Source organism: Monodelphis domestica, chromosome 4 (genome assembly GCF_027887165.1).
Source record: "Monodelphis domestica isolate mMonDom1 chromosome 4, mMonDom1.pri, whole genome shotgun sequence".
NCBI lineage: Eukaryota > Metazoa > Chordata > Mammalia > Didelphimorphia > Didelphidae > Monodelphis > Monodelphis domestica.
This window is the reverse complement of record NC_077230.1, coordinates 231,130,008-231,152,796: the sequence shown is the minus strand read 5'-3', so window position 1 is coordinate 231,152,796 and position 22,789 is coordinate 231,130,008. Positions and strand designations below refer to the sequence as shown.

General features: G+C 39.5%; 1 protein-coding gene across 1 annotated transcript; it reads right to left on the bottom strand.

Moving 5' to 3' along the window:
* Positions 1-89: 89 nt before the first annotated feature.
* Positions 90-4,583, bottom strand: CCDC153 (coiled-coil domain containing 153). Its single transcript, XM_056794230.1, has 6 exons — positions 4,229-4,583; positions 3,411-3,476; positions 2,880-2,999; positions 1,954-2,046; positions 1,591-1,721; positions 90-1,079 (listed from the first exon to the last, which is right to left on the bottom strand). The coding sequence occupies exons 1-6, from the start codon at positions 4,293-4,295 to the stop codon at positions 951-953; spliced, it is 606 nt and encodes a 201-aa protein (XP_056650208.1). The 5' UTR covers positions 4,296-4,583; the 3' UTR covers positions 90-950.
* Between the last annotated feature and the right edge of the window lie 18,206 nt (positions 4,584-22,789).

Here is a 22,789-nt window from a genome sequence, read left to right as displayed (position 1 = left end):
CTTCATAGAGCTCTGAGCCTGGAACCAGAAAGACCTGCATTAAATCTGGCCTCAAACACTGTCTGTCCAGCCATGGGCAAGTCACTTAACCTGTTTGCCTCAGTTTCCTCAGTAAAATGGGAGTAACAATACCTGTATTTCAGGGTCGTTGTGAAAATCCAATGAAATAATATTTGTAAAATGCTAAATAAATGCTTGTTTCTTTCCTTTCTTCCCTCACTGCCCATGGGGAGAGCAAGGGACACACTGGGATTTGGGGGCAACAGATCACTATAGACTTAGATCCTACTGAAATAACTCTTTCCCACAAGTCTGCCATCTATGTTTGTATTAAAGTGGAAAAGGGATAAGGGAAAGGAAGAAAAAAGGAAAAAGTCCTCCCTACTGTGCACTAAACACTTTAATAATATTGTATCATTTGACTCACATAACAACCCTTAGACATAGGTGCTGATATTATCCCCATATTATAGTTGAGGAAACTGAGGCAAATAGAGGTTAAGTGGGCTAAGTGACTTGCCCAGGTTACACAGCTAGTAAGTGTCTGAGGCTGGATTTAAATTCAGATCTTCTTGACTCCAGGCCTAAAGCTCTATCCACCACACCACTTGAAGATGAGGATTCCTTGGGGATGAAGATAAAGATTCCATGAGCCATGATGATATAGTTTGGGATATTATCTCTGCAGATGGATTGAGTTTGGCAACATTTCTTTCCCCTCAATTCAGCAAAGCATTAGATATTTCTGTCTCCAACCCAATATGCTTTCTCCTGGCTAGTGGAACTCATGTCTTTGCTATGCCCCAATCTTCCTCCCATGCCCACTGCATATAAAGGAGGAATCCAAGGGCTCTGGATTCTTGTTTCAGAAGGAGAAATACTCCCTGTTGCTTAGTGCTACAGCACAAAACTTTTATTGTTGGGAGTCTAGAAGACCCTATAGTCTGTCTTCAGAGATCCAGGGGGTTGAGGCCAAATTGTCGAAGCAGTTCCTTGTGTTTGTCATGGAGCCTCAGAGTAGCTGCATCCCACTCCACCTTGGCTATTGTCAGCTTGGCCAAGAGCCTGTCTAGGCTGCACTGTGAAGGTCCCAGCCCCACAGAAGAGATTAAATGAATAATGCCTTTTGGTGAAAAACCTTACTTCACACTGATTTCTTTCTTTCTTTTTAAAAATCATATGCTAAGTATCAGTTCCAAGGAAGAAGAGCAGTAAGAGTTAGGCAATTGGGGTTAAGTGACTTGCTCAGGGTCACACAGTTATGAAATGTCTGGGGCCACATTTGAACTCAGACCTCCTGTCTCCAGACCTGGAGATCTACTCACTGAGCCACCTAGTTGCCCTTACTTCCCACTTTTTTCTTAAAGTCCTTAATGCCAGGGACCTAAATTAATCATGTCACCTGCCATTTACTACTGAGAGATGGAGAGCCCTAGATCTCTGTGGAAATCTCTCTCCCTTGCAGCCCATTTTCAAGTCAAGTCTTGTCTTTTCCAATGAGATCTGAAGAGCTAGTTAGGAAGTGATTTGTGAGCCCAAGGAGCAATGCCCAAGGTCCAGAAGGGATAGGTCCTATTGGATGGTACTTACATGTAGAATTTCTTCATACTTAGCCTCCATGTCTGTCACATAGGTCTGAAGCTGGACAAGGGTCTTGTCTCGCTTTGCTAATGCCTGCTTAGCCTCTCCTTGAGCAACTTTGGCCTCTCTTTGGCATGTCTCTGGGGAGCCAGACAGGATTAATGAGGAGTGTGAAGCCCATCTGGATAAAAGAATCGGCCTCATTTGCACTTTTCCAAGAGATAGAATACCACTGGGTGTCCTACCTAAGAGTGCAGTTTCATCTCTTCATCCCTGCCAACCTCAGCTTATTGGTCTAGCTTTAGCCTGGCTAGACCACATTCTTAGAACACAGACTGATCAGTTCTCCAGTTAAGGGATGGAGATTCATACCTAACTGTTTCCGAAGAACCTTTACTTCTTCTTCCCACCGATGGCTCTGGGTCTCAGTCTCCTTCCTCAGGGCTTGGTACTGACGACTCATCTCTTGGGGGATGGGATGGGAGAAGGAATGGGAAGTACTCCCAGTCAGGAAGATCACAGAATTAGAATTGGAAGGGACATCATTGGCCATCTAGTTCAATCCATACCTGAACAAGAATCCCTTCTACAATATACCAATTTGTCACCTAGTGTTTGTTCGAAGATTTCCAGTGAGAGAAAACATACAACTTTCCAAGGCAGCCCATTCTGCTTTTGGATAAATCTAAATTTTAGGAAAATTTTCCTTGTCACATTTAAACTTTTTACTCTTGAACTTCTATTGATTGTTTCTAGTTTTGTTCTCTGTGACCAAGAAGAACATATTTGATCTCTTTATCAAACAATAGTTCTTCAAATATTAGAAGACAACTATGTTTCCCTCAGAAGTCTTCTTCAGGTTAACAGTTCCCAGTTCCATCATCTGATCTTTATATGTCACAATCTTGAGGTCCTCCATCCTGGTTGTGCTTCTCTGGATATTTTCCAACTTTAGCTTTCTACATATGTGATACCCAGAAATGAACATGATACATCATATGGGGGATGATAGTATAGGAGGTTGCCTTGGAAAACTTCTTAAATACTTAATCATAATGGATATTTAAAAAATCCTTCTTATAAAGTCACCAAAAAGTTAGGAGTTTATAATGGAGAACAGAAAGGCAACCAAATCCCCTGTCTCATTCCAGTTCTATAATCATTATGGAATGGAGGGGGTTATGAACCTTGGGACATCTCTTTCTAAGATCCAACTCATCCCATTTATGCTGAGTGGAAAAAACCCTAAGACAGAATTTTTGATAATTTGCCATATTGTCTGAGGCCTCTTCTCTCACCTGCATACACAGCCTTTCCATCATTCTGAGCCCTCTCCACCTCAGCCTCCAATTCCTGCAGCCTCTGTTGTAGTCGTTCTTTGCAAACTATGGCCTGTCGAGTCTCATCCCGACGAAGAGCTGGGGATGGCACCAGTGAAATCTTCAGCCCACATGGAATATCATATTATCTCAGAATACCTTGTCCTTCTCTACCCTGCCTGAACCCCCATACTGATGGACTCCTCTCCTTCCCACTCCTGGAGACTTTAAGCTCCCAGGTGTCAGTCTGACCTTTTTGCCAAAGTGTTAGGGTTCTCCTTACTTCCCAATCTTGGAGTCACTCTTCTGTAACAAATTCCTTCTCTACTCTGGCCCATAGAAAATGGTATTCAACATTACCTAGATCTTTCATATAAACAGTCTCCCAGAACTATCTATTTAACTGGGATCTAATTAGGGACTAATTTGGAACAGGTACTCCATCCATTTTTTATGGATGAAAGGGAAATATAACCTCCTGGGGGGATACTTCCTCTATTGTCCCCTTACCCAGATGGTCACGGAGGATCTCCAGTTCCAGGGCTGTTCTCCTGTGCTTGATCTCAGTTTCAGCATCTGCCCTTAGCAAGCAGGAATCATAGGATCACAGATTTAGAGCTAGAAGGGACTTTATTATCTAGACCAACCCCCTAATTTTATGATGAAGAAACTGAGATGAAATGAATTTGCCTAAGGTTACCCAGCAAATCAAACAAAAACACAGGTCTTTAAGCCTAGTCCATGGGTCCTCCTATATTACAAAACAGGAAGTGGGGGGGCAGTTTCATGGAAACCAGATAAAGGGTCTAAACTATTATAATTCCTCCTTTCTCTTCCCCTCCCCAAAGCCTGGTGGAGTTAAAACTTAAAGTATCTGTTGTGGGCACATGCAGATCTTGCCAGAGCTGGTGATACAGGGGATGGGAGATAGTGACCATGGTAAAAGATGAGTAGGTCACAAATAGATTAAGCTGATCCAGATGAGATTCTGGGTCTTCTTGGATCCCAGGAGAGCCTGAATTTTGTTTTCATATCAAAACTTGTTCCTTGGGAACAGGAAGAGATGGAGGATGGACCTGCAATTGGAGAAACTGACACAAGTTCATTCTTCCTCATCCCTTAACACTGCTTTTTGGGGTACCCTTGGTATAAAGTAAGGAACCATGACTAGGAGGAAGAACAAACTTAGATTCAATTCCATGGGGATCCAGATTTTAAGGAATGTTAGGGAGACAAATCCAAGAAAGTCCCAGCTTCTCCTGTGTAGGGTAAAATTGTCTTCAAAGAGACTGGTATTTTGCCCACCAGCCTCTACCTACTTGACTCACCTTGACTCTTCTTTTTCTTTTTCTGTCCCCCAGTTTTTGATCCCGTTCTCTTGATTTTGGGTGGCATCTTGGTGTCCTGTGGGAGGAAATGGGATTGTGTTCAATCTCTGGGTACCAAGGAGATGCCCTCTCTACTCTCATTTCAAGGTGACTCTCTTTGGTGGAATAATAATGGGTGTTTAGCTCTCATTCTCTAGGTAAAACAAACAAACAAACAAAAAAACAAACTCTAGGTCCTCTTTTGAAGAAAGTAATTCTTTGTATAAAGTTGGCCTTGTGCCTGCCTAAGCCCCTTACTTCTCAGTCTCTCTCTATAAGTACCTCCCCAGCTGTGCCTATCTCCTTTCTGTTGTATATCCCCAGAGAGCTGTGAGAAAGGCAGTGGGGATGGCCCAATGAGCTAGAAGTCTGAGGAGGGGCTGGATTAGGAGAACCAATTGGCAATGTAAGGGGTGGAGCTAGTGACACTAGGGCTGAGTTTCAGGTCTGCCTTCTGTCCTAGCAACTGAGAAACTTGGGAGTTCATAGGAAGATAAAATTAACTAATAAGATTTTCCCTACCCTTCATGTATCTCCTTTCTCTATTTCATATTCCAGAGGGAATTGGTGAAGAATGACTTTTGGAGAAGATTGATTCAGATTTTTGAGGAGACCTTCAGTTTGGAACATTATATATTTTAAAATTTAAAAAAAAGTTTTATTATGTTGATGATGACCACAGTAATAATAACTATTTAGTATAATTCTCATAAGATGAAAGGTTTGGACTAGAGCAGTGATGGCAAACCTTTTAGAGACTGAGTGCCATGCCAACCCTCCCTCCCCACCTCCAGGGGACTGAGGAAGTGCTCTCATTGGTTTGCTGGGCAGAGAGGGGGGTGATGTAAAAAAATGTTGTCAGGCATAGTGGAGAGGGGAAAGGGAGCAGCTCTTCCAAATCCCTCTGCTTTTCTAGTAATGAACTCTGGCAGGGGTTGGGGGTAGGGGCTCTCTGTGTGCCCTCTTTGGCACATGTGCCATAGATTTGTCATCATGGGATTAGAGGATTATTTTTTAAGTTGATATTTTTTGCTTTTTTAAATTAACTTCCTTTCTTTGACTATATTCCTCCTTTACCCATTAAGCTATGTACCAAAGAAGAAAAAATAAAGTAGAAGGAAGTTCAGCAAAAGTAACCAACATATCTAAATTTGATCATATAATATTCAACCTTCCTACAACTACAATTCTCTACCTCTTCTAAAAAGGAGTTGAATATTATCTTTTCTCTGAGGGCCTAGGCTAGTCAATTATTGAGGAAACTTCCGGCTCTAAAATGCCATGATTTTATTCTATTTTCTAATTCTTTTGCCATTTCTTTTTGGTTTTGCTTAACTTTTCACTGTTATACTTTTATTTATATCACCTCTATCTCTCAGCATTTCCCTCTCCTACTCAGAGAAGCACTCCTTTTAACAAAGAATAAAAAAGAGAGAAAAAAAGCACTTCAGCCATAAATTCATGGAGTCGGTAGGTGGTTCAGTGGACAGAGAGCCAGGCCTAGAGATGGGAGGTCCTGGATTAAAAAAAATCTGTTTTCAGACATTTCCTTCCTGTGTGACCCTTGGCAAGTCACTAAACCTCATTACCTAGTCCTTACCACTCTTCTGCTTTGGAGTTAATTCTTGGTATTGATTCTAAGACAGAAGGGAAGAGTTAAAAAAACCACCGACAAACTAATTATCATATCAACTAAGTCTGACAGTCTATGCTATATTCTATAGATGTGATCCCCTTGACTTTGCTAAAATGGAAGGGAAGTATATTTTCTAATTGCTTCTTTGAGACTAAGATGGGTCATTATAATTACATACAGTTTAGTTTAAACATTTTTTGTTGTTTTTCTTTCCATTTATATTTGTAGCACCCACTCTGAGCTACCTCCCTAGAAAATAGTCACTACCACCAGCTTGCAAGGGACTCTGGGCCTGCATTACTGACACTATAATTTAGGAGTTCCCCCTGCAATGGACTTTCTCTTAATTCAATTCATAGGTAGAATTAATTCAAAGAAACTGTGTTTACTAAGACAGAGCAGTTAAAAACAGTAGCTAAAAACATTCCCCCTATTAGATTTGGTTATGAAATCCTACAAATGCACACAACATACATAGAAAGAATAGTCACAAAGTATAAATAGCAGTGTGGTCAAGGTAACTTCACATTCTCAATATTCAATCCTTCACACTGCTTCTTTTTGGGTATAGCATTTCTTCCAGTTGTTCAGCTGGGCTTTCAGGGTCTATTTTCCTCCTTAACTCATGTCAATTGCCAGGACTAGTTTTGTCTCTCTCTTTCTCCTTCCCTCCCTCTCTCTCTCCCTCCCTCCCTCTCTCTCTCTTCCTCCCTCCCCCTTCCTCTCTTCCTCCTCCTCCTCTTTTCTCTCCTTCCCCCCATTTAAAACCCTAAAGGGGGTTAAATGACTTGCCAAGGGTCACACAGTTAACTAATTCTCTCCTGAATCTTTACTCTTGCTTCTTTTGATGCCAGGGGTCCTACTCTTTGAAATGTTTCTTGCCTCAAAATTATTGCAGTTTGGTAAGCTAGTTTTTTAAAGGTGATCTAGGGCATAGTCAATCTATCAGCCAATGGTAAACTTCTCCAAGTCTAAATGTGGGAAATGTCACACATTTTGAAAAGGGGGTAGCAGAGTGTTAGCACATTGTTAACACATTAACACCTAATTGTTTACCCTTTAGCTTCCTGTCTTTGCTTTTTTGGTGTTTACCTGGGTGAGAATAATCAGTTTTGTCAGGGACCATCTCCCTCCTTCATAATGCTACATTCATTTTTTTTAACATTATATATTTGGTCATTTCCAAACATTATTCATTGGAAACAAAGATCATTTTATTTTCTTCCCTCCCCCCCACCTCTCCCATAGCTGACGCGCAATTCCACTGGGTGTCACATGTGTTCTTGATTCGAACCCATTTCCATGTTGTTGGTATCTGCATTAGAGTGTTCATTTAGAGTCTCTCCTCAGTCATGTCCCCTCCACCCCTGTAGTCAAGCAGTTGCTCTTCATCGGTGTTTTTACTCCCACAGTTTATCCTCTGCTTGTGGATAGTGTTTTTTAGATTCCTGCAGATTGTTCAGGGACACTGCATTGACATTAATGGAGAAGCCCATTACGTTTGATTGTACCACAGTGTTTCAGTCTCTGTGTACAATGTTTTCCTGGTTCCGCTCCTTTTGCTCTGCATCACTTCCTGGAGGTTGTTCCAGTCTCCATGGAATTCCTCCAGTTCATTATTCCTTTTAGCACAATAGTGTTGGACTTCCGGTCAAGATGGCGGTGTAGAAGCAGCAAAAGTTCAGACCTCCGAAACCCTTCCCTACCGATCGCAAACAAAGTGCTCCTAGGCCACCGAAATTCAAGCTGAACAACAGGATAGACCTGGGGAAACCTCCTCCTGGACCTGGATCAAAAGGTACCGCACCCCAAAAGCCAGAACCCTAGATCACTCAGATCTAAGGGGTAGACAGAAAGAAGGTCCCAGGACCCATCCCCCCCAACCCAGAGTGCTGAGCCCAAGGCAGCAGCGTGAACCTCAGGGCTCTGAGGACTCACCTTGAAAGCAACCCGAGCCAGTCTCCGGAGCGCCCAACACAGACGGCAGGGAAGCATAGAAAGAAGGGGGAAGCCTGTGGCCCCCTGGCTGGGTTCTTCCCTCTGGGTCTCGGGGGAGGACCCAGCTTCGGGGCACCAGCTGAGCCCAATCCCATCGGGAGCCCTCAGAGCTACTGAAAGGACAGAGGGCTCAGGGCTGGCAAAGGGGTGGCTCCGAAGAGCCTACCTTGAAAGTAACCCGGGCCAGTTTCTGGGCACTCAACACAGACTGAGGAAGAGGAGGTTGCTGCTTTTCTCTTTCTTCTTTTTTTTGGCTCTGGGATCTTTCGGCCCACACCACCTGAACCTAATCTCATCAGGAGCCATCAGAGTCCAGACAAGCCACTACCCCTCCCCCCTTAGAGAGCAGGGTCTTCTGAAAGAACCAGCTGAACCTAATCCCATCAGGAGCCCTCAGAGCTACTGAAAGGACAGAAAACTCAGGGCTGGCAAAGGGGTTGCTCCAAAGAGCTTTCCTTGAAAGTAACTCGGCCAGTCTCTGGGCACTCAACACAGACTGTGGAAGAGGAGGTGGCTGCTTTTTTTTTTCCCTTCCCTTTTTTGGCTCTGGGATCTTTCGGCCCACACCACCTGAACCTAATCTCATCAGGAGCCCTCAGAGTCCAGGCAAGCCACAACCCCACCCCCCTTAGAGAGCTGGGTCTTCTGAAAAAACAGAAACCTAGAGGCGAAGTCAAGATGGCAGCCTAGAAGGAGCATAGACCTGGCAGCCTGGCCAGAGCTTTAGAGATCCTCCATATCTGCTCCAGCCGTCCAGGAAGTTTAAAACTCAGAATAAACCCATCCCAAATAAGCTGAACTCAATCCCATCAAAAGTCTCCAGAACACAGGGAAGCCCAGGCTCCCCATCCATCCTCACTGACTGCTGAACTTTAAGCCAATCAAAAGCCTCCAGAGGACAGGAAAGCTCAAACCCCCAACAACCCTCCCTCAGAGATTACACCAAGAGATCCTCTGTTAAAGCTCCAAGAGGGGAGACTGATAGAAGTCCCTAAAAAACAAAAAAATGAGAGGAACAAGAGCACAGACAAATACAGGGAGGAAAGAAGGGGTGAATTTGAACAAACAACAGAAACAGAAGAAAGAAACTACAATAGACAGCTACTACTCACCAAATGGAACAGAGGGGGAGAGATCAGCAAACGATAAACCAGAAATCCCAGCGAATTGGATACAGGCTGTGGAAGAACTCAAAACACAGCTAAGAGAGGCTGAAGACAATTGGGAAAAGAACTTAAAAATTAAGATAAGTCATCTGGAAACAGAGGCACTTGAACTAAAACAAGAAAATAGTGTCCTGAAAGCCAAAATCATCCAGCTGGAAAATGAGGCAAAGGAGATGAAAGATGAAGCAAAGGAGATGAAAGACGAGATAAAGAGGATGAAAGACAATCTTCAAAGAAACTCAGACCAGAAGGAAAAAGACGACCAAAAAGCCAAAGATGAAATCCAATCTTTAAGAACCCGAGTAAAACAACTAGAATCAAGTGACCTCACAAGGCAGCAGGACACTATAAGACAAAACAAAAAGAATGAAAAAATTGAGGAAAATGTGAAGCATCTCATTCACAAAACAGACGATTTAGAAAATCGTTCAAGAAGAGACAATCTAAGAATAATTGGACTACCAGAAGACCACGACAAAAGAAAAAGCCTGGACATAATACTAGAGGAAATTATCCAGGAAAACTGTCCCGAAATCCTAGAACAAGAGGGGAAAGTGGAGATTGAAAGAATCCACAGATCACCCCCTGTTTTTAATCCCCAACTGACAACACCAAGAAATGTTATAGCCAAATTCAAAAACAATCAGATAAAAGAACAGGTATTACAAGCTGCCAAAAAGAAACCATTCAGATACCATGGAAACATGGTGAGGATAACACAGGATCTGTCTGCATCCACACTGAAGGACCGAAAGGCATGGAATATGATATTCCGGAAAGCAAGGGAACTAGGCCTACAGCCAAGAATAAAATACCCATCAAAACTGACTATATTCTTACAGGGGAAAGTATGGTCATTTAACACAACAGAGGAATTCCAAGCATTCATAAATAAAAGACCAGACCTGAACAGAAAATTCGAAGTCCAACCACAGAATTCAAGAGAATCATCAAAAGGTAATTAAAAAAGAGGGGAAAAACAACAACAACAACAAAGGTTTTTTTAAAGAGACTCAATAAGTTAAAATGATATGTATCCCTATAAGAAAAGAGGTCATTGGCAACTCTTAAAAACTGTTGCTATCACCTAAGCAGCTAGAAGAACTACACTCAGAGGGAAGGGACAAACTGTATAGGATGAAAGGACAAGACATAAATAGGTATATAGAGATACGCATGCATAAATACATATACATGTGTATGTATATATATATATATATATATACATATACATGACTAAAGCTAAAAAAGAAAAGAGGTTATGACTAAAAGAAATGGGAAAAGAAACAAATGGGGGTAAATTTATATGTCACAAAGAAGCTCCTGGCGGGAGGGGGGAGAACATCGATACACTGGAAGGGTAAAGAGGTCGGAGATAGGAAATATTCAACTCTTACGTACTTTGAAACTGACCCAAAGAGGGAAGAACAATCCAATCCATTGGGGAAGAGAATAGATTTGCGCCCTATAGAGGAGTAGAAGGGTAAAAAACAGACTGGTGGGGAGGGAAGCAGTACAAGGGAGGGTGAGGGTGGGGGGGGGAATTTTTAAAAAGACTACAGGGGAAAATAAGGGAGGGAATTAGAAGGGAGGGGGATAGAAAGGGAAATACAAGGGGGACTGATTTAAAGTAAATCACTGGACTAAAAGGTAGAGCTGAAGAAGAAAGGTTAGAATTAGGGAAGGATATCAAAATGCCAGGGAGTCCACAAGTGACAGTCATAACATTGAACGTGAATGGGATGAACTCACCCATAAAACGTAAACAAATAGAAGAATGGATTAGAATCCAAAACCCTACCATATGTTGTCTCCAAGAAACACACATGAGGCGGGTAGACACCCACAAGGTCAGAATTAAAGGATGGAGTAAGACCTTCTGGGCCTCAAGTGACAGAAAGAAGGCAGGAGTGGCAATCATGATATCTGATAAAGCCAAAGCAAAAATAGACCTGATCAAAAGGGATAGGGAAGGTTATTATATTTTGTTAAAAGGGACTTTAGATAATGAGGAAATATCACTAATCAACATATATGCACCAAATAATATAGCACCCAAATTTCTAATGGAGAAACTAGGAGAATTGAAGGAAGAAATAGACAGCACAATAGTGTTCCATCACCAACATATACCATAATTTGTTCAGCCATTCCCCAATTGAAGGGCATCCCCTCATTTTCCAATTTTTGGCCACCACAAAGAGAGCAGCTATGAATATTCTTGTACAAGTCTTTTTCATTATTATCTCTTTGGGGTACAAACCCAGCAGTGCTATGGCTGGGTCAAAAGGCTGACAGTCTTTTAGCGCCCTTTGGGTATAGTTCCAAATTGTCCTCCAGAATGGCTGGATCAATTCACAACTCCACCAGCAATGAATTAGTGTCCCTACTTTGCCACATCCCCTCCAGCTTTCATTACTTTCCATAGCTGTCATGTTAGCCAATCTGCTAGGTGTGAGGTGATACCTCAGAGTTGTTTTGATTTGCATCTCTCTGATTATAAGAGATGTAGAACACTTTTTCATGTGCTTATTAATAGTTTTGATTTCTTTGGCTGAGAACTGCCTGTTCATGTCCCTTGCCCATTTATCAATTGGAGAATGGCTTGATTTTTTGTACAATTGATTTAGCTCTTTGTAAATTTGAGTAATTTTCACATTCAGAGTTATGATTACTAGCTGTGTATTTCCCAGCATTTTGATTTCTGCTCCTGTTCCTGCCTTTTCTTCTTTCATTATTTCCTTCTACACCAATGTTTGCTTTTAAACAGTCCCCCTTGTTCCCACCCTTATTTTACTTTCCTTTCTACCTCCCTCCCTTCTTATTCCCCCCCTTATTTTCCCTGTAGTCTTTCTAAAATTAACCCCCCGGCCCCTCCCTCTCTTGTACTGCTTCCCTCCCCACCAGACCATTTGTTACCCTTCTACTCCCCTATAGGGTACAAATCTATTCTCTGCCCCCAATGGATTGGATTGTTTTTCCCTCTTTGAGTCAATTTCAATGCATGCAAGAATTGAGTATTTCCTGTCTCCGACCTCTTTACCCTTCCAGTGTATTGATGTTCTCCCCCCTCCCACCATGAGCTTCTTTATGACATATAAATTTACCCCCATTTGTTTCTTTTCCCATTTCTTTTAATATTAACCTATTTTAAGCTCTAGTTATATATATATATATATACATATATGCATACTCATGTGTATGTATTTTTGCATGCCTATATCTATATACCTATTTATGTCTTGTCCTTTCATCCTATACAGTTTGTCACTGTTCCCTCTAAGTGTACTTCTTTTTGCTGCCCAGCTAATAACAACAGTTTTTAAGAGGGATTTTTTCTTTTCTTTTCTTATAGGGATACATATCGTTTTAACTTATTGAGTCTCTTAAAATTTTTTTTTGTTTTGTCTTGTTTTATTTTTCTTTTTCACCCTCTTTTTTAATTACCTTTTGATGATTCTCTTGAGTTCTGTGTTTGGACACCAAATTTTCTGTTCAGGCCTGGTCTTTTCTTTACCAATTCTTGAAATTCTTCTATTTTGTTGATACTTTTCCCTGTAAGAATATAGTCAGTTTTGCTGGGTAGTTGATTCTTGGTTGTAGACCTAGTTCCCTTGCTTTCTGGAATATCGTATTCCATGCCTTTCTTTTTTTCAGTGTGGATGCAGCCAGATCCTGAGTTATCCTCACTGTGGTTCCTTGGTATCTGAATGACTTCTTCTTGGCAGCTTGTAATATCTTTTCTTTGGTCTTATAGTTCTTGAATTTGGCTATAACCTTCCTGGGTGTTGTCAGTTGGGGATTAAGTATAGGAGGAGATCTGTGGATTCTATCAATCTCCACTTTTCCCTCTTGTTCAAGGATTTCGGGGCAATTTTCTTTAATAATTTCCTGTAATATAATGTCCAGGCTTTTTCTTTTGTCATGGTCTTCTGGTAGGCCAATAATTCTTTTTTTTTTATTTTTATTTTTTAAAACCCTTACCTTCCGTCTTGGAGTCAATACTGTGTATTGGCTCCAAGGCAGAAGAGTGGTAAGGGCTAGGCAATGGGGGTCAAGTGACTTGCCCAGGGTCACACAGCCAGGAAGTGTCTGAGGCCGGATTTGAACCTAGGACCTCCCATCTCTAGGCTTGGCTCTCAATCCACTGAGCTACCCAGCTGCCCCCTAGGCCAATAATTCTTAAATTGTCTCTCCTTGAACGATTTTCTAAATCCTCTGTTTTGTGAATAAGATGCTTCATATTTTCCTCAATTACTTCATTCTTTTGGTTTTGTTTTATAGTGTCTTGCTGCCTTGTGAGGTCACTTGATTCTAGTTGTTGTATTCTGGTTCTTAAAGACTGGATTTCATCCTTAGTTTTTTGGTCGTCCTTTTCCTTTTGGTCTGATTTTCTTTGGAGGTCATCTTTCATCTTCTTCACCTCATCTTTCATCTGCTTTGCCTCATCTTTCATCTCCTTTGCCTCATTTTCCAGCTGGTTGATTTTGGCTTTCAAGACACTATTTTCTTGTTTTAGTTCAAGTGCCTCTGTTTCTAGATGACTTACCTTAGTTTTTAAGTTCTTTTCCCAATTGTCTTCAACCTCTCTTAGTTGTGTTTTGAATTGCATTTTGAGTTCTTCCAAAGCCTGTATCCAATTCGCTGGGATTTCTGATTTTTCCTTTGCTGATCCCTCCCCCTGTTTCATTCACTCTTTGCTCATTACCTGTGCAGAAGCTGTCTATTGTAATTTCTTTCCTTTTTTTCTGTTGTTTGCTCGAGTTTGCCTCTTCTTTGCTCCCTGTATTTGTCTGTGCTCTTGCTCCTCTCATTTTTTGTTTTTGTTTTTGGGGCTGTCAGTCTCCCCTCTTGGAGCTTTGTCAGATCTCTTGGTACAGTCTCTAGGGGAGGAATGTTAGCTTCCCTGTCCTCTGGAGGCTTTTGATTGGATTAAGTTCAACTGGGTTGGGCTATATGTGCTCTGAGGCTGTATGTGCTCTGAGGCCGAAGACTCCTGGAAGGCTGGGCCGCCCAGGCTCTCTCCAGTTCTCTCCAGCTGCTTCTCTACTGTCTGAGAGGTTCCCCAGTGCCTTTGCCTGCCTCCCTAAACTCTGAGGAGTCCTGATGGGATTATGTTCAACTGGATTGGTCTGGATGTGCCCCAAGGCAATGGTGAGACTGGAGCCAGATGGAGGGACCCAGCCACAGGCCCAGTCTCTCCCTGGCTTCTTCCCCACTGTCCACGCTGGACGCTCAGAGCCCAGTACCCCTCTGCTCACAAGGTAGACCCTCCAAACCAGCACCTTTGCCCACTCAGAGGTTCCCACTGCCACTGGGGGCTCAGCCCTCTGGGTTGGGGGGGGAGGGGTCCTGGGACCTTCCCTCTGCCTTCCCTTTAGACCCAAGTATTCTCGGATTCTGGCTTTTGGGTGGTGTACCTTTTGATTTGAGTTCAGAAGGAGGGTTCCCCGCCTCTGTCCTGTTGTTCAGTTTGAATTTTGGTGCCCTAGGAGCATTCAGTTTGTAATTGGTAAGGAAGGGTTTTCTGAGGTCTGAACTTTTGCTGCTTGCTAAGCTGCCATCTTGACTCTGCCCCCCCCCCATTCATTTAAAAAAATTTGCTTTCCAAATTCTGTTTATTTCACTTTGTATCTGTTCATGACTGTGTGTCCTATATTCTTCATATTCATAATTTCTTACGATGTGGTAATACTCCATTACATGTGCCACAATTTGTTTAGCTATTCCACAACTGATGAGCAGATACTTTGTTTCTAGTTCTTTGCTCCTACAAAAAGTGTTGCTATATATATTTTGGCATATCAAAGATGTTGCTATATATATTTTGGCATATCAAACATTTGTTATGAATCCACTATGTAGGACACACTCTTACAAATATAAATATGAAATATCACTTGTATTCAAGGAGCTTTTAATGTTTCTCCCCCCCACCAAACCCATATCTTCTGTCTTAGTATCAATTCTAAAAAAGAAGATGCTAGTAAGGACTAGGCAATTGGGGTTAAATGACTTGTTCTGAGTCACATAATTGAGGCCAGATTTGAACCTAAGTCCTCCTGACTCTAGAAGTCACAGTCTATCCACTATGTTACCTAGCTACCTCTAATGTAGTAAGTTTTTAAATTGAGGCTTGCTATGGACTATTGGTGAGGGAGCCTAGAGCAAGGAGGATATCTCCTTCCATCAGAGAAGTGGAAAGTAAGGCTTGGGGGAAAGCTAGAAACACTTGCAATGAGAAGTACTGCTCAGAATGATTATATTAGAAAGAGCAATGGAATAAGACTGAGTGATCTGGGTCTTGGTTGGAGCTTTGCCACTAAGTAGCTATACAACCTTGGGCTAGTCATGGCCTTCTGGGTCTTAGTGTCCTCATTTGTTAATGAAGTAATTAGACTAGAAAATTGATAAGGATTTTTACAATTCTAAAATCGTTATGAACTTGTGGATCTAGAAATGCTGAGGTTTTCTTTTGTTTGAAGTTTATGGTTTGTCACTGACTCTCCCTTGTCAATTTCATTCACATGTAAGCCTTCAACAGTTACCTCTTATGCAGATGATCCCCAAAATTATATATATATATATATTTTTTCTATATACTAAATTCTCTCTTCTTAACTCTAGTTGTGCATTTCTAATTCATGTATTAGATGTCCCCATATAGGTGTTTTTCTAGCTTTTCAAACTCAACATGTACAAAACTTATTATCTTCCTCAAAAACTAGTCCTTTCTCTCAGCTTCCTAGCTTTTGTTAATGGTTCACAGTTTCTTTAGTCATACCAGGATCAAAACTTTGACTCCTTTGTTCCTCCATGTCAATCAATCACCAAATCCCACAGATTCTGCCTGGGTAGTAGCTCTTGCATCTATTCTTTCTATTCTATTCTTACTATCATTGCCTTAGTTCAGAATTTTGTTACCTCTCATTTGGACTTTTCAGTGCCTTTATAATTGGTCTTCCTGTCCCTTATATCTTCTTTTTCTAATATATTCTACAAAGCATTGCCAATATACCTTTAATTACATCACTCAAATACTGCCAAGTGGATCTCTGATGTCATCAATTGGAGTATTTCCTCCAATGATGCAAATTACAATCCATCCATGTGGTCTCTGCTATGAGACTTTTTTCCATGTTCTCCCTATAAGTTTGGCATGGGGATCTATCCAGTGTACTGGATAGTGTACTGGATACAGTGTACTTTGTTTCTCTTAATATCTTAAGGATGGATACCATTGGTTCACTCTGGTTATCTGCCTGTTATCCTTCAAACTTACTGAGTAACTAGTCCATCTTTTCTTCCTATTGCATTTCCTATTTTTTACTATTATTCTTCAAAAATTCTCATTGTTGCAGTCTGTTCATTTTCTCCATTCACCTCTATATTTCCCTTTGTATAATGAACATTTTTAATAATTTGGAGTCATTTGTATTCCATTTCTTGTCACCATAAAACAAAACAACTAAGTTAGTATTAAAAAGACAGACCATTGTTTGCAAGGGATATTTGGGGTATTTAAAGAAGATCTGCAATTTCTTGAAGACAATTCAGAAGATTCTCCTCCCCTCTTATTGTCTAGTTGAATTGGCCCTAACTCAATGTCCTTATGAATGGCCGATAAATATACGTATGGACAATAGTAACGAGACATGAATGTAGATAAGAAGCTTTATAAATTATCCATTTAAGTGAATTTCATAACTGGACAATAGAAATTTATATTTCCTGCATGGATGCTCAGTATAAACCACTTTGAGTGTTATAAATACATCTTGCAGGATGCTCAGTATTGTTTTAAGGCATGATGAAATAACATCTGTTAATAGGAGCATCCTCAGACCTCACCAAAGCAACTCCAAACAAAACCTTCAACTTGGACTTCATAATGGATCATTTCCATCACAGTGATAAACATATTTGGGGAGACTACAGCTCCCTTTTTTATGCCTCAACAGATGTGTGTTATCAGAAGGTTATTGAAAGGGCTGTTTCTGCTATTATATCTCACTGAATTTTAAAGGATGTAAAAAAAAAAGGAGACTTTAAGATGGCATACAAAATCAAATACTGTGCTGGGTGGCACAGTAGATAGAGTGCCAGGCCTAGGTTGAAAGGACTTGGATTCAAATCTGCTGTCAGATACCTCCTAGCTATGTGATCCTGGGCAAGTCACTTAACCCCATTTGTCCAACCCTAGCCCTTCTTTTATAAAAACACACAAACAAAAATCCCTTATCTTCTGTTTTAGAATTGACACTAAGTATGAATTCCAAGACAGAAGAAAGGTAAGGGCAGAGCCACCTAGCTGCCCTAGCCTTTGCCCTTCTGACTTAGAGTTGTTACTAAGCCTGAAGTAAGTTTTTTAAAAAATTAAATGCATTTTGATAATCAAAAAACAACAGCGGGCTCTTATATTTTTTCTATCTTTTTTTGTCAATTGCTAAACAGTAAAGGTGTGGGTTCATCCTTGAATCATTTGCAGAATCCTGCTCTTTACCTAATAATGTCCTCATTGAAGATATATTTGATTCGTACTTAAATTATTTTCCTAAATAGCCTGTATAGTTGACAAAGATATATAGGTCAATAGTTGTTAATATTCTCTCACTCATCTTTTTTTTTTTTTGGCAGAGGAGATATTAATAAAGTCTAAGATATTCCTCCATTTTGTATTCCTCTTTTTCTTTAGATACCTTGTATAATGATCCCTCAGTGTTTTCACAATTATGTTAACTCCAGTATGGATTTCCTGTAAATCCATTTGATCCAATCTAGATGCCTTTCAAATATTCTCTTTAGTACTATTTCTGAATCTCTATAAGCTTTCTGTTTTTCTTGTTGTGGCAATCCATTTCCATAGGTTAAATTTCCATATAATATTACAGTCACTATTATTTATCACCAATTACTGTTGAAATAGTTCAGAATTGAAATGTTTCAATTAGATGCCATAATTTTTTCCTTCTCCTCTTCCTTTTTCTCTCCCCACTGCCCCTTCTCTTTATTCTGATTTTTGCTCTGACAAGTCTGACTATGAAAGGACAGCTGATTCAAGGATAAATCCCATATGAAGAATGAATCTTTTTTTCCTGTTAAAATATCAGTGTGTGTGTGTGTGTGTGTGTGTGTGTGTGTGTGTGTGTGTGTGTGATGTTATTTGGTATTCACCATTTGGAGTGCTTACCAATTCTTTTCTTGAAGAAAGTATTCTTGATATAAAAGCATGTGATTTCTATGTAGTCTGTTAAGTCTCCTCTCATTCCTTCTTCTTGAGCAATATTTTCTCATATATTTTTTGCTGATTTAACTTTTCACCACATTTGTGTTGAAGTAACCAAGTATCAGAGTATATACTGATTTAATTTAATTCTATAAACAAGTAGATAAGACTACCAAGTTAATTCAACATTAGATCATGCCACTATTCTACTCAAAATCCTTCAATTACTTTTCAATGCCTACCAAATATTATTTAAGATCTTAGACCATTATTTGATAACTGAAATTTATAAGGTACTTTAAAATGTACAAAGAATGCTATATATCTTATCAAATGTAAGTTTCACAATGCCTCTGTGAGGTAAGCACTGTAAGTTTTATTATTTTTATATTATAGATGAAGAAACTAAATCTCAGGAAGATTAGGTCATACAACTAGCAAGTATGAGAACTAAGATTTGAACTGATCTTCCCAACTAAAGTCTAGTGGTTTGCCCTTTTTGCTATACTGCCTCTATTGTTCATAATCGTCCCTCATTTTTCATCAAATTTTACATATTTTAAATCAATATTGCCTTTGGCCTCCATTTCTCTTCATTCAGCAATCAAGTCAAGACCTTGATGATCAGGCCCCAATTTACCATTCAGTTTTTGTCTCCCTCTACTCCCTTATGCATACATGTCCAAGCTAAACAGTGCTCCTTAAAATTCTCAAACATGGCAGGTACTTTCAATCTTGTCCTTGTTTATGCAATTTTCTCTACATGGAATGTCTTTTCTCCAGTTCTTCCTCCCCTTCCACAAGTGAAAATCTTGCACATATTTCAAGCCCCAGCCTAGATACTATCTCTTTCATAAAGCTTCCCCTGAATTCTCCAGTGGGAAATGATCCTTTCTTTCTCAGAATTTCCATAGCACTCTTATAGCACTAAGAAATATAGATGAGAAGTAGATGGGATCTTTAAATATCTCTAATTCAACTCTTTTAATAAAGAAACAGAGGCTCAGAGATAGGAAGTGACCGTCTCAAGGTCACTCAGTGAATTAAAGGCAGAACAAGTACTAGAAGCCAAATCCCCTGACTCTCAACTTCATACTATTTTTCACTGCTTTAGGATTTGCTGTATATATCTATATATATCCTGTCTTGTAAAATGACTATATTAATGTTTTTTCCCAGGATTTGATGGAAGGGCAGGACAATGTCTTAGTCACTTTAGTATCCTGTTCATTTCCTAGCACAGTGCCTTACATATGGTAGGTATTCAATATTTCTAAAATAATTAAATAAATGGACAAGTGTGAGAAATTCTATTGCACTAGAGCTGTATATAATCTTGGTTGGAGCTCCCTCTAGTGGTCCTCCTGCTTTTTACCTTGGCCTCAATCTACCCTTTGTGTAATTCTCTACTGGAGGCCAAGGGGAAAGAGGAAAAGGAGAAGGGAAAAATGGAAGAAGGGAAAAAGAAGAGGAAAAGGGAAAGGAGAAAAAGGAGATTATAGATTTATTGTCCTTCTCTTGGCCTGTAGCTAAACTTCTTGCCATTCCGACCCAAAGTCCATTATCATCTCATCTACTTGGATAAAAGACCTGGCCAGAGTTAATAGCTACAAAAGCTCCAATGGCCTGTTCTGGCATGAAATAAGGCAACTGATGAATCTGTCTCTGGATAATTCTTCCTTTCTCTCTTCACCCTCTCCTTCCAGTGCCTTGGCTAGATGCCTAATATCAGAAATAAATCTGCAGGAACAAGAATATGATCTGAGAACATCATACTTCCTTCTAAAGGAATGGACAAGACATTTAGATTCTGCAGAAGCTTGTTCACATTATCTACCTTTGGGGAGCATTGGGCACTGTTCTAGGCATTCCAGATATTTAATAGGATTGGAAGAAGACACTAAATTTAGCCAGAATTTATAATCCATGCAAATAAAGGCAACAGTGAAATGACTTCTTAAATCTCTATAACTTAACTTCCAATAAGTTCTTTCTTTTTTACCTTCTGTCTTAGAATAAATACTGTGTATTGGTTCTGAGGCAGAAGAATGGTAAGGGCTAGGTAATGGGGGTTAAGTGACTTGCCCAGGTAGGAAGTGTCTGAGATCAAATCTGAATCCAGGACCTCCCATCTCTAGTCCTGGCTCTCAATCCACTGAGCCACTTAGCTGCCCCATTCCAATAATTTCATACCATACGACATCTCTATCACATACCCTAGTGTATAGTCCTGTGTAGAATTTATGCAATAGCCAAACTGTAATCCTCACTTTCTCTTTAATATATCATACCATTTCCTCCCTCTGTGCCTTTGCTCTCATAATTTTGGCTAGAACTCCTGCTTTTTTTTTTCTGCTTCTGCCATTCTTCAGGGTTTAGTTCAAATGCCATCTCATCTTTTCTGATCCTTCTTGTAGAAGTGATTTCTTCCCCATTTTATACTTTAATTACACATTTATCATATATTGTATCCATCATGGTTAGCCTTGATAATAGAAAGTCCAAAGAGTAAGTGGCAAAAAAAGATGCCATCCAGGAAAAGCATGATTAGAAAAGGAGGATGTTTGCTGATCAGAGGTCCCTGATTTAAATGAAAAACAAAACAAAACATGGCAACCTAGGCTGGTTTTTAATTCATTTATTCTTTTGTTAAAAGAATAGTGTACTGAATATATCCTATTATAAAAGATACTGTCCCAGGTGCTATGGGAGCTATGAAAATGAATAACATATTTGTCTACAATTATTTTACAATCTAATAGAAAGCACACATATGCCTTTTTGTATATGCGTATAGATACATGTATACATATGCACAAATGAATAAACATATATATATATATATATATATATATGAATTAGGTGTCATTAAGGAGATATGAACAAAGTACTACAGGATTTCAAAGGAAGAAGTAGTAAGCACCAAGATGTAAAGAAATACTATTTGAACCAGACCTTGAAGGATAAATAACCTTCAAATAAATATATTTATTGTTCATAGATAAATAGGATTTCCATAAATATGGATAAGAGAGATATCCAAGATAAGTAATGAGGCAGAAAGAGAACACCTAGATAAGGAGTTCTTCATCTTTTTTGTGTCATGGATATCTTTGGCTGTCTAGGAAAGCCTATGGATCCTCGTTTTATGAATATTTTGATAACTGCATTTCAATATGATTGGTTTCCTTTGTAATCCTAGGTATTTATTTTGTGCATTTAAAAACATTACAAAATAAAATACCTAGAATTTAAAAACATTACAAAATAAAATACCTAGAATTACAAAGGAAACCAATCATATTGAAATGCAGTTATCAAAATATTCATAAAACAAGGTCATGGATCCCAGGTTAAGAACCTTTGATGACTTTAGGACACCTGACCCTGAAGAACTATATCATCAGGTGCTGAAGGAATGGTCTTGGTATGTCACTGTCAGTGATGTTTAAAAGAATAGGAAAAATAAGAGAAGTGCCACAAGTTTAAAAAATGGCAAATTTCTCAATTTTTGGAAAAGGGAAGTAATCAGTCTGCAAACTACAAGCCTTTGTAATCTTGACTTTGAAACCTGGGAAAATTCTAGAACAGTTCATTAAAGAGATGGTTAATGTACACCTAGAAAGTCAAGCAGTGATTACAAAGCACTTCTTCAAGAATAGATCATGTTACACTATTCTCATTTATTTTTTTTCACAGGATTTCTAAACTGGTAGATGAGAGGAATGTTGTGAATATAACCTACTTAGGTTTTGACAAATTATCTTCTTGCAGAGAAGATGGAAGGATATAGATTAGACCATAATAACTGTTCAATTTCAGTCACAGAATGTTTTCACTGGAGAATACGAGGGAATTATTATAAACTCTGTGCCATTTAACTTTGTTATCAATAACTTAAAATAAAATAAAAGCACAAATGGTATGTTCATCAAATTTGTCCATCACACAAAGTTAGATAGCTAACACATTGAATGGTGGGGTCAGGATCCAAAAGGATCTCTTTAGGCTATAGACTTAGACTGAATCTAGTATGAAGTCTTTAAGGATAACTATGTGCTTGTTTACAAGTTCAGGATGGGGTAAAGTGTGATTATATAGCAACAGTTTTATCTTTAAAAGATCTGGGTTTTTAGTGCACTGTATAGAAGCTCAATATGAGTCCCTAATTTGGTATGGCAGTCAAATAAGCTAATGTAATTTTAGGTTGCATTGAGATAGCAATAATTTTAAGGATCAAGGAGATGATAGTTCCTCTGTACTCTGCTTATCAGACCACATTTGGAATATTGTGTTCATTTCTGGGTGCTACAGTTTAAGGAAAATATTAGAAAATTAGATTATGCAGAGGAAGGCAACCAGGATGGTAAAAGTCCTTGAGTCTCTACCATGAAGGAGTTGAAGATGTTTAGTTCTCTTTACAATGGTAAAGAGATGGATGGGAGATAAAGGATATCATGATCAAAGGTAAGAAGGCTGGAAAGTACTTGGTGTCT